The sequence below is a fragment of the Cyprinus carpio genome, chromosome B1, assembly GCF_018340385.1.
Source record: "Cyprinus carpio isolate SPL01 chromosome B1, ASM1834038v1, whole genome shotgun sequence".
NCBI classification, from domain to species: Eukaryota; Metazoa; Chordata; class Actinopteri; order Cypriniformes; family Cyprinidae; genus Cyprinus; species Cyprinus carpio.
The window spans coordinates 18,402,829-18,415,563 of NC_056597.1; the positions used below are offsets into that span (position 1 = coordinate 18,402,829).

The 12,735-nt window shown below is 36.3% G+C and overlaps 1 protein-coding gene across 2 annotated transcripts in view; it reads left to right on the forward strand.

The window, feature by feature from the left end:
• LOC109086097 (short transient receptor potential channel 5-like) overlaps positions 1-12,735 on the forward strand; it is a 69,410-nt gene that overhangs the window by 9,526 nt on the left and 47,149 nt on the right. For both annotated transcript variants that reach the window (XM_042716865.1, XM_042716866.1), the window contains exons 2-3: positions 5,097-5,491; positions 11,202-11,723. In XM_042716865.1, coding sequence (XP_042572799.1) covers positions 5,105-5,491; positions 11,202-11,723 — 909 coding nt within the window. In that variant the 5' untranslated portion in view covers positions 5,097-5,104. The remainder of the gene's footprint in view (positions 1-5,096; positions 5,492-11,201; positions 11,724-12,735) is intronic.

Below are 12,735 nucleotides of genomic sequence, written 5' to 3' on the forward strand. Positions count from 1 at the left end.
TAAAATTAAGACCTAAGTGGAACATGTCCATAGTTAATATTACCATATAAATGTGACTTAACAAGAAAATCTAAAAAAAAACAGAGCTGGTAGTACTACATTTTTATTGGTAGTTGAAAGCATTATCAAATTAGCCAATTCATTTTATATACAAACACACAAGGTACAGGGGATGCGTTCATCTTTGTGAATGACAAACATCTCAATTCTACGGCAGTCGGCAGAGCGTTCATCTGAGTTCTGTAGAAGCAGATTCCCAAGTGGGAATTCTCTATAGGAACGCATGTAAATCTCAGTTCTCACAATGACTCTGATTTTCAGTCAGAAGAACCAGAAGAACACAATGGTTTAGTTTTTTTAAATCAGTACTGATCCTGGAAAGGTTTGCCTGTTCCATGTGCTTATCCAGTATCTAAAAATTAGCATTAAGGAGCAGAAAGCTGTGTGGGTGTACCAGCTGCAGTGGGGGCAAGTGCACTGATGTGTTCACCAGCATAGGATTAACATGGTGTGGATATTTAGAGATGCTGAGAAAAAGAACTCGGAAAAAGAAAAAGTTCCGACTTATTGTTTGGTAAAATCATTGTTGGGTACCACAGAATGACTTTCTTTTAATAAAAGATGTGTAGTTTTGATGTAACAGAAGTATGGAAGAGACTTGGTTTTATCTATTGGTGGTTGACTGGAAGGAGGCATATCTGAATGTGACCTTGAGGTCATCTGTAAAGGTGTGTTCACACTTGGTAGGTTTGGTTCAGTTAAAACGAACTCTAGTGGGAATGCTCTGTTAGAGAATTTCGTTTAAACAAGTGAACACTGCCATCTGAACTTTGGTTCACACAAAACAAGCAGACTGAAACCTACCGTTTAAGGGGGTCCATTTCCAAACAATCTCTGATGCAGTCTGACTGATATAAATGCAACATACTGTGAATTTTGTCAGCCATTTTTAATTTAGTCTTTATCTTTTAAATTAGTCTTAGTTTTATTTAGTCAACCGTGTCCAATTTTTTTGTCAAATTTTAGATTGCTCAAAATTATAATTGCAATGAATGTTGTCATTTAAAAACATTATTGTCGTCTTGTAATCGTCTCATTTTAGGCTACGTCTACATTAAGCCGGATATATTTGAAAATGGCGTTTTCGTTTTAAAACGCTGTCCATCCACCCTAGCGTTTTCAAGTGTTTTCCAAAAGTGTCTCATACACACTGAAACATCAGAAAATGTTAAATTCGCTTTCTGCGCACACGTAAAGCCTCAAAAAAGCTCACTGGAGATGATAAACATGGAACATATGAGACGTTTTCATGCAGTTTTTCTGACAGGATTATTTAAAATTTTAAATAACTCACCATTCACTGCAGGGTTCCCACGGGTCCTTGAAATCCTTGAAAGTTTTGAATCTGAAAAAAAAAAAAAAAACATTTTCATGAATTCATAGGCTATGTGGTTGCAATAACATTTTAGTTCAAAATTTTAAATGTCATTGTTTTTAAAAAAATGCTAATTTGATTGAAGTTTAATAGATGTTCAGTTGTTATACTTTCAAATTTTATGCCATATTGTATGTAATTTCAAAGTATATTCACCTCCTAAATTACCACAACACTTGTGTAGTCACAATTCTATTGTGGTAAAATTTACTCAGGCCTATGCATTGTGTATAACATGCGGGACATTTTTTGTTTGACATTAAACTTTATTTTTAGAATAATTGTATAGGTTAAGCAAAACAAATGTGATTTCTGAGAACCTTTTATACACATACTTAACTGTAGACACCGAAATGACACACTCTATGTGGTACAGAACAAATATTTTGAGCGTCCCTTTTTCTGTCCCTTATTTTCCTATAAAGAATCACAGTAGTCCCTTATTTTCATATTCTGAAGTTGGCAACCCTAATGCAAAAGATAATATCAGATAATTTTAGAATACAGTATAGGATGTACTGAATATTCTTCAGTTTTATGCAAAACAGAAATATGACAAATAGAATATCAGATCTCTGTCATATGGCCAAAAATAAATGCAAAAAAGAAGAAGCTTTTTTGCATAGTTGTGTTTGACATATGAAAACTGTAACAATGTATCTTACAAGGTAACGCAATGTAACCTTGCTCTCACTTGAAATGTGTCTCCACATTAAGTCCTTGAATTGGAGGGTATTGGACCTGGAAAGTCCTTGAAAGGTCCTTGAATTTGAAGTTAACCAAGGTGTGGGAACCCTGTCACTGATGCGTCCGGGTCACACACACTCACGATTGTATGTCTGATCTAAAACGCTGCAAAATTGTTTTGCTGCAAATAGCTATCACATGTAAATTTGCTTTCATCTTTGCAGGACTGTGATAGAAGAGTGTACAAAGTAACACATTTATAGCAATAGTGGGAAAGTGCATAGTACATAACGTGCAGAATACCAGTATAAACATGGATATCTATTGGTATAATATGTGTCACATGACTAAACTTGCATCATCATTTTCAAAAGCCTGTTTTCACAGTCCACACTACAACGTGAAAACAGCATTTTCAAATTTATCCACTCTGGAGAGCATTTTCAAAAAGCTCAGTTTTCCTTGATTAAAAATGCCATCTCAGTGTGGACGGAAGAACAAAATAGAGGGAAAAAGATGCATTTTCAAATGAAAACGTATTAGTGCGGACAAGGCGTTAGTCATAGGAAAAAAGCTTATCAATCAACTTTTTTAATCATAGTTTTCATTAAAGAATTTAACACTTATGCAACATGAACCAAAGACATCTCAACAAACCAAAAACAGAATATGATGTCACAAGATGCGACCCTAAAATGGTATCGGATCAATATCATCCGATATTGGGAATTTTGGTTTAGGATCAGTTTTGAAAAAAAATAAAATAAAAAAATAAAAATGGTATGGGTGCATCCCTAGATTTTAGTGGACTAAATGACTGAAGTCCAGCTTTTGTCACCATTCATCATTTCAACAGGAGTTATAACATTTTAATAAATAATTACCAGCTCAAAAAACATGCATGGGTAGGTTGTTCACAATAAAATCTGTGAGATCCATTAAGGAATTAGATTTCTGACTTTAATTGCATAGTGCAGTGGTTCAACAGAAAGTACATAGTTGTATAAATATTGAAATTGATGAGTTGAAAGAGTGCTAATAAATTAAGTCAGAGTTCTACAGTAGTTCCCTGGAATTTTTTTTTAGATATTATAGATAACATGATGTCTACATTATCAATGGATTAGGGGATCTGCATCCATTAGACACCGGTTAGACCCCATAATGTAAAATTCAGTGCAAAGTGTGAATTGGGTGCTAATGAGTCTGAGTGTGCTGATAAGTGTGTGTGCATGTGTGGTGTCAGTTGAAGCGAGACCATATGGAAGACGCCACCTGGTGTGTCTGTTCATCTTCTTCAGAGAAGAAGATCAAAGCAGGATGCAACATCTTCACGGAGTCAATCTCAGTAATTACTCAAGTTCTCTCATTTATTCTGAAATTAGTGGGATATTTTTCATTCACTTATCTGCACACTTTGGAATGAGTTGAGATGAACTGTCAAAACCGGTAAACTGGTAAATCCTTTTGAATATCCCACTTGTTTGCTTACCAATAACAATAAATTGAATGTTATCCACACACAGAAAGCAGAAAAACAGAAATAGCAAAGAAATACTTTTCCTGCCCAAAGAAAGCAGCCACTTACAGTATGTGGAGTTTCCTTAAAGGCATAATCTAGGTTGAGTTTATTGGCCGCATCTGTAAAAAACTGATTGATTCAAGTAAGCAGTCTGACATTGGGTCTATCAAAGTAGCCTACCCAGTCTTGTAGTGATGAGCTGAAGTAGTTCTATTTATATATGAGCCTTTATTTGTCTGGATTTTATAAATATTTTGTTTAAAATGTAATTTTATCTTCACCTATTATTTTAATATCATAGTGGTTTGATAATGTTCTGAACTGATACTGAAAGCTGATTGGCTTGAATGGTTTTCCTCTTGATTGGTTTTGTATATGGACACAACTCTGAAGCAAAAAGCATTGCGTCATTTCAATGTCCATTCTGATTGGTCATTTAATAGACAAACCTTCATGCTGTCAGCCTTTTGTATTGATCTGAAAGATTATAACGTGTCATTAATGATTGGATTAATGCTTGCCATTTGTGGTTGTCATTTGTCACCTACTGGTGAAACATTGTTACTTGCAGAAGGATTCACTGAATGAATCAACGAATGAATCTGAATGAATCTTTTCAGTGAATGTGTTTATAAGAAAAAAAAAACAATGCAGCTTTAAGACTTAAATCTGATTCAAATCACAGAAACAGACACTTCTTCTTTATATAAATATGAGAGTACCTTAAAGACAGACCAAATTATGTAAATATTAGTAAAACACCATTATGTTCACACACACATGCACACACACGTTTACTTAGATATCTAAATGGGCACATTGCATAGGCATAGACTTTTATACCAGTTTTACAAATGATGATATCCCCAAAGGGAGGTTTTTGGAGATTTTGTCAGGTTTAGCTCACTTTTGGGTATAAATTTGTCCGCAAAATATGTTTAAGTAGGCACACACACACACACACACACACACACTTGAATTTGCTCTAATTCTTTTAATAGTGTAGCAAATATGGCCAAGCTGAATTACTGGCACCACAGTTTGATGACTGAATATAATAACATTGCTACTGTAGCTGTTGCTTGTGACCACATTGTGGCCATTAAGAAAAATGACTTGAGGCATCAGTCCTATTAAAAAGAAATTTCAAGTATGTGTTTTTGTAGATGTAGTGAACATTAATGATTACCTATTAATTTCTCATATCTGTCTACAAGTTCACTTCTTTTTATCTCAGGTTAAACCTCAAAAAGCATCTTTAAATTCATTTCAAGATCATTGAAATTACTTCTGTGGAATTATAAAATATGTATTTCATAAATTTATACTATTTCCACTGCCAAACAGCAAGTAAGCTGACTCACTGTTTATCAAGTGCCCATTTCCTGTTTGTTAGTGAATATTAAATTATTACAGCTTCTCTGTCTCTGTTTATTTTTTTCCTTCTACCAGCATCCATCATGAATCCCATGTCACATCTATACTACAAAAAGAGCAGCTACTCTCCGTACCGGGACCGAATCCCTCTACAGATCGTCCGGGCGGAGGTAGAGCTTTCCCTAGAGGAGCGTTCGTTCCTTTCGGCCGTGGAAAAGGGTGACTATGCAGGGGTCCAGCATGCACTACGTGAGGCAGAGGTCTACTACAATATTGACGTCAACTGTGTGGATCCATTGGGCCGCAGTGCGCTACTAATTGCTATTGAAAATGAGAACCTTGAGGTGATGGAGCTGCTTCTGGATCATGGAGTGAACACTGGAGACGCTCTGCTCTACGCCATCCGCAAAGAAGTGGTGGGAGCTGTAGAGTTACTGCTGTCCCACAGGAAACCCAGTGGAGAAAAACAGGTCTGTATGTGTGTTGGGGTTTTATATCCTTTTCTCAGATGAAAAGAGACACTTTGCATTAGTATTAATTTCTATTGTGGTCCAGGCTGGTTTATGCTTTCAAGTCTAGACTTGGTCTGGCAGTGTTGGATAAGTTAGTTAAGAAGCTTGAGAGGGATACCAGCGCTGCATATGCTGGTGCGTAGCCATAGTGAACTTTTAAGCTGGTTTACACTGCGTATGACCAGGTGCAATGCAACAAATTTCTCCATAAGGAAATTAACTATAACTGGACTAAAAATTAATAATGACTTATGAGCTTGAAAGTTGTTAATTGATAATATATTCTTTTGTTGTCTTGAATTATTTAAACTTATTTTAACAGCAGAATTCCTGGTGAAAAACTACATTTCCCATGATGCTGTAAAGAAAATTCCACCAATCAGAGAGCCATGGTGAGCAAATTGAGCAGGTGGCAAAAGAGCAGGAAACCACAGTGAAGCACCGTGAATGATGTAGTCAAGTCTTACAGTAATATCACCCCCCAAAAAATACTTGCCTCCATCGCGATATGATTGGATATGACTGGTTATGATCGGCCATGATTGGTTCATGTGATAGATCTCGCCTCTTGTGTGCACTCAACGTTCATGAATGGGAATGCTAATTGTAAAAAGTAAGCTAGCAACTCACACTTAGATATAATCACTTTGTTACATCAAAATAAGACTTAAAATTGCCTGAAAACATGATCTGTGGGAGTTTTTAGTGAGTAATCAGCTTGGTAAAATTTAATTGAAATCTCTGTGTCTGTGACCAGTATTTACCTAGCTTTGATGACTGATGATCCGAAAAATTCAAAAATAGTAAAAAGTTAAGTATTAAAAAGCATAGCTGAACATAAGTTCACAAATAAAATATATTGTTTAAATTGTTACTGAGAATGCTTATTGTAGCTGATTAGAACAAAAGGACTTTAATGATTCAGTATATCAGCACTTCCTCAAATAATTATGATTCAATGCACTTTTAAATTTTGACTCATTCTTTAAAAAGAAGAACTGATTCAAGAGAGTAATTTTGTGCATTGGATTCAAGTATAGAGGACAACGCTGTATCTTTGTATTCTTTCGTGTCTGTAAGCTCATAATTCAGCTAAACCATAATTCCTCTTGCTGTGGCAATGTACATTTGTTTGCAAAACAACTTTCGTGGTGTGGTTCTTTAGTACAGCATACTATCCACAACAGTGATAGAATGAACTTTCTGATCATCAGTGGCACTGAACGTCAATAAAATAATAGAACTTATTCTGAATTACAACCAGTTCTTAATTCCCAAACCTTCACAACTGGTTCGGACACACAGTACATATAAATATTGTGCTTGCATATGTATTTTGTAGGTGTCTTCTTACTTATGCAATGCCATATTGCTGTTTGTGTGAACAGTGTGTATGCAGGTGGGAACTGTTCATATTTGTGGTTGTACTCTATGTGCATGTGTTCAGGTGAGTGGGTGTTTCAAAGCTAATAGAAAAGATGAGATGGCAGAGATTTATCTTTCAGATTTGATTTTCACCTCACGTAGCATGACAAATCTTTATTGGATTGCATTTTGTTATCCTCTAATCTTTCCCCTCATTCAATGGTAAGATTAACCTGAAATGCTTGCATTCCTGTATTCTCATAGATCGAGTTTTGCAGCATGCTTGATTGGGTGGCCAGTGGAGAATGAAGGGGAATGTAACTTCAAGCGGGTTCCGCTAACATACACTGAAAAAGGGCATGTGACAGCAGTATTCACTGTGAACGAGGTTCTTTTTGTACAGCGTGGTGCCAGAAGGAAGCTACTGCACACAAAAGCTATCACTATGAATTCATCAGTGCTTGAGGTTGTGAATGCCCTTTTTTTAAGGAGTAGAACCAATGATGCATATAGAATCACTCTCATCTACAAGTGAATAGCTGATGTAAAGCTGAGCAGGAAATGCAGATTCTGCAGAAACTCATTAAATTATTTTTTAAATCGTTTTTTCATATACGTACAGCAATTCCATTGAATTCACAGCCTCCACAGTTCTTCTTCACTTAAAAAATATTATTATTTTGCTTAACTTTATTCAGTTGTGGAGAGTGGTTCTCTAACATTAAAGTAATTTGCAAACTCATGGCATTTAGTGCTTGAGTTTCATGGTTGCCTCATTTAATGTATCTCATTCAGAGTTTCTCTGTAGACCGTTCGGTTCTCAACTCTGTAAAGTTAGCATGTGTGATCTGAACAATCAAATCTATTTATACTTTATCAAGTCATATATGTTCTCTCTGGACAAGGTGCTCAACAGTTCCACTTTTCACCACAAAAACAACACCCTAACATAAACTCTTCTGAGTCCCCTAATAACTGATCATTAAACACTAAAAAGCCTCCAACTTTTCTCATTTTGCACAAAACATTAAATAAAGCTTTATTTCATCATTTACTCTCCCCAGCCAGTCCCATGCAAAGCCTCCTGGAAACTCTGACCAGTTTCAGTAATGCACTGTTACTGCCAATGAAAAATGTTAATGCTAAGGATTATTGGATTGAGTAAACTTGTGTTTTACAAATTTAGACAGATTGCATGGAGTAAAAATAAACTGTGATTGTTCAAGAGCTGTATTGCATTAGTGTATTTTAATTATGTAAATTGAGCAAGTAGGTTTTTTTGTGTGTGTTTAATGGAGTATCATATTTTTTTTTACATAATGTCAAATTATTCTTTTAAACTAGAAATTATTGGCTGTTCAATGTGTCCCACCCTAATTTCCTGTTGCAATAGAAAATAAGTCAACACAGGATAGAAATCTGAGCTTTTCTAGTAATTTATGAGGTCTTTTAGAGTTGTGGTGCTGCTGGCATGCATTCTTACAAGTGTACTGTGAACAGAGTTATTTACTATAAACACATTTCCCGCTTGTTTATAAACACTGAGGGAGGAGTTAAAATCATTGTTTGTGGTTATCAACAGGATGCTACACATCTGGTAAATAAGCATTATTTTAAGAAACTGTGGTTTCAGTGTTCCAGATTTTACATTGTTCACATAACATACATAAATTGACAAAATGTCCCAAAAATGTTGCCATTTTATGCCTTTATTTCAACTGAACAATAAGTGGGCAGAAAGCAAAGTGGGAGAGAGGGAGAGGGTCGCCGTGATTTTGCCAAGTAAGACATGTTCCTGGATCAACATTACTGTCCAAAAATATAGACTTAACCCAATCCCTACCCTAAACCTAACCTTACCCATAATTTATTCCTAAAATCAGTGGGAAATGATAGCTGATTAACAAGGGTGTAGAAGCACCTAATCCTGGTTTTAAGCCTAAAACAGATGTTTCCTGAAAAGTTATATCTCAATTCTGATTGGTCGATTGGAATGTTGTTCCAGGATCAACAAGGATGTTGACCCAGGAACATCTTGTACTTGGTGAAATCACGCTCACCGAGGGAGAGGGGGACGGAACTCGAACCCGGGATTATATATGTCTTGCACTGCAAATAAAAGCTTAAAGATTTGAATTTTTGAAAGTGAAAAATTTGAGGTAAAAATATTGGTATTATAACTTGCAGTGTAAAATAAGAATGAGACCTATAATTATCAAATATTATTTTTTATTTTACAGGACAATTGTAATTTACAACAGTAATATATTTCAGTCTTCAGTATAAGAGTTCAAAATTCTAAATAAAACACTAACTAAAGATAGATTATCTGTTTACTTGTGTGTCATATGATCATAAACCAACATCAGAGAACCATAAGCTTGCGAATGTGATGATAAATCATTAAAATATTAACTTAAAATCTCAAGAAAATATTGTATGTCTAAGGAGTTCAGCTGCAAAATGTTTGGGAAGCCCTGGGATAGAGTAAATATGTGGAAAGATGAATTATTTTGTAACTCTATTACTATTCTACAGCTTCATCGAGTTGCAGTGGAACAGCGATGATGTTATGCAGCTCCAGGTAGCTTTGTTGCTCCCTCTTGGATTAGACGTGCACACTTTTATGAAGTGAAGTGCTGCATCACTAATACGGTTCAGAAGAGAGGCACAGGGTTCCTATACTTTTGATGTTAGAGTGAACAAGCATTAGGGGAAATAAAGCCGGTAGCCAGGTTTGTTATTTTGCTTCATTATTTGGTTTTCTAAAGTGAACTACGGTGTTGCAGATACATCAAGTGAGATTGTTGCGGGAAGTGCCGTGGGGCCTAAATTGGAATCTAGCCCGTGTACCATGTGCCCGCCGTTCACAGAGCATGGGCTATTTTGCATTGCTATCACTATAGCAACCCTTGCAGCCACTTGGGAGTTATGGGGGAGGACTGTTATACTAATGGACTGAAAATAAATCTCTAAATAAAATGCGTTTGCAAACCTCACTTACTCACTTGCTGGCTTGTAACACCGACGTATCACAAATCATATTCCCATAATGTTCTCGTGGCAGATATGGCTTTCATATCATATGTCTTTATGATAGGATTGAATATTTTGGTCATATACTGGCATTTAAAAATAAATTAATGGTGTTATGTATATGATATGCTTTTAAGTGTGTTTGTGTGTTTTCATGCAGTCATCTGCTCTTGAAAGTACAGCCCTTGATTCCTAAATGAAGGTAAACAATCAGGATAAAAAGGGAAGGAATTACACAATGGTTTGTGGTAAAGCATCTGAATGAGTGAGGATGTGATGGATGGGAAGAAAAGGTACAAACGGGGTGAAAGACAGATAGAAGGAGAGGTGAAAGAGTGGAAAGGCTCTAACTGGCTTGTGGTTCATCTTCAGGGCATAGCAGCCAATGAACTTGCTTCTCAACATTCAAATCTCAGATAGTGCCTGCTGTAGAAGTTGCACCAATCTTCAGAAACCCTCCATCTTCCCCAGCTCCACCTGTATAGATTTGCTGCAGGGTGATTTCATTTGCATTGTTTCATATATGTTATATGTACAGCAGCAGTATTTCTAACATGTTCACAGCAGCATGTCTGTGGATGTATTGACAGTAGCAAGCATCGGTACTTGTTCTGCTGGAGCAGCAAAAGCAGAGAGTTGTCATGACAGAATTATGATTCTTCTTTTTTTTTGTCACTTATTGTATGTCCATTGGGGCCTTATCTTACATTGTATGTTGTTAAATTAATGTTTATTGCATTATTTTAGTGTCACCTGTATGTTACTACTGTATAATGGTGTTTTGTATTTCCATGTAAGTTACTCATGATAAATTTTGATTCTTTATGTGGTTTTCTCTGTACCGCCTGGTTTTATTGTGGTTATCAGTATATTATAGATGTAAAATCAGATTTTAGTAAATTTAACATTTCTGTTAAATGTTGTTACTCTATATTTTACAGGAAGACACAGCTTCTGTTTTTTTTTTTTGTTGTTTTTTTCTCAGTGTAGGGCCTTTTTCTCACTGACCAGCTAAATTGTCAGTTTATTCCCCATTTAATCTCATGGCTGGTACAGCAAGCAGCTGGGATATTAGAGAGCTCATTTGTGATTTTTAGTTCCTATGAGAAGAGCTGGCTGCACTCTCGTCCAGTCATCTGTATGCTGCTGCTTCGCTGTGTAGTTTGTGTTTACATGCAGTGTGGGTTGGTGGATTGCCATACTGACAGAGTCTCAGCAGCTTGTGCAGGTGTTTTTCACACTTTCGTTTTTGTCCCCTCTTTCTCAGGTTCCATCATTAATGATGGACGCCCAGTTTTCCGAGTTCACACCTGACATCACTCCCATCATGCTCGCTGCCCACACAAACAACTATGAGATCATCAAACTCCTTGTCCAACGCAAAGTCACCATCCCTCGGCCGCACCAGATCCGCTGTGACTGTGTGGAGTGTGTGTCCAGCTCTGAGGTGGACAGCTTGCGTCACTCTCGGTCCCGTCTCAACATCTATAAAGCGCTCGCCAGCCCCTCTCTCATCGCGCTCTCCAGCGAGGATCCCATCCTAACCGCCTTCAGACTGGGCTGGGAACTGAAGGAGCTCAGTAAAGTGGAGAACGAGTTTCGACAAGAGTACGAGGAGCTTTCTCAACAGTGTAAGCTCTTTGCTAAAGACCTGCTGGACCAGGCACGTAGCTCCCGTGAGCTGGAGACCATCCTCAATCACCGTGATGACCAGAGCGAGGAGCTGGACCCACGAGAATGCCGAGACTTGGCCAAACTCAAGCTGGCCATTAAATATCACCAGAAAGAGGTGAGGAGACTTCTTGTAGCTTCTTGAAAAATTTACTGTTGGTGGTCATTTCTATCCAGTCTAACGTCGAACATACAAATGAATTAGATGTTCATAAGGTTTTGTACAGCTTCTGTAAATTGATGCATTTGGGAAAAGTGTGTATCACTGAGCGAATGGCTCTTTTTTGCAGATGCGTCACAGATTTCCCTTCAGAAACCAAAAGGAAAAAAGAAGTAATCTGCAGAAAATAACGATGCCTATATTTCCTTAATTCACATAATACATTTTTGTTTTCATTAAAATCAGCATAAAACAAATATACCTCAATATAATATAAATATTTTACACATATTTATTTAAATTACAATTAACTTTTAAGTTTTTAACAAATTAAGTTATGTATGTCATTTAAATAATATATTCCTTTTTTTTTTTTACATTACAGTACTGAGAAGTCCCCCCCCCCCCCAATAATGCTTATGAGAAATGGGGTGGGGGATGTGCATGAAAATAACAAAATTTAAATTATTAGTTTTAAAATATAATTGTCTAATTATTTATTTTCTCTGATTTTGTGGTGAAATATGATCTGGACATGTTTTTTGACATATTTTGTGTGGTGCACCCAAATACACCAAGAAAAGTATTTTTTGTAATTTATAAATTTGTAATTCGTACATTTCTGTGGTATAAATATGCCGTATAAATGCATCAAATTTGCTTCACTAATGCAAAATTTTACATGAGCAGCTGATAAATGCTCAGTGTAGAAAATACTAAGGTATAAAGAAAGAAACTTTATTAATTTCTTTGTGTTTTAAAATTGTATGCAGTTTTATAGTATTCTGCAGACCCTTGGAATATTTTAGAATGTGTTGTTCCAAACCTAAAGCAATAGGCAAAGTGCCTTTCTAGCTTTCTCTCCGAATTTTCTGATCCACAGTGGGATACAGTGTGTGCTGAAGACCAGAGGTTTGACAAGATTAGAAAGACAGGAGATAGAGGCGATGAGAAAAAAGCACTGGGCAGA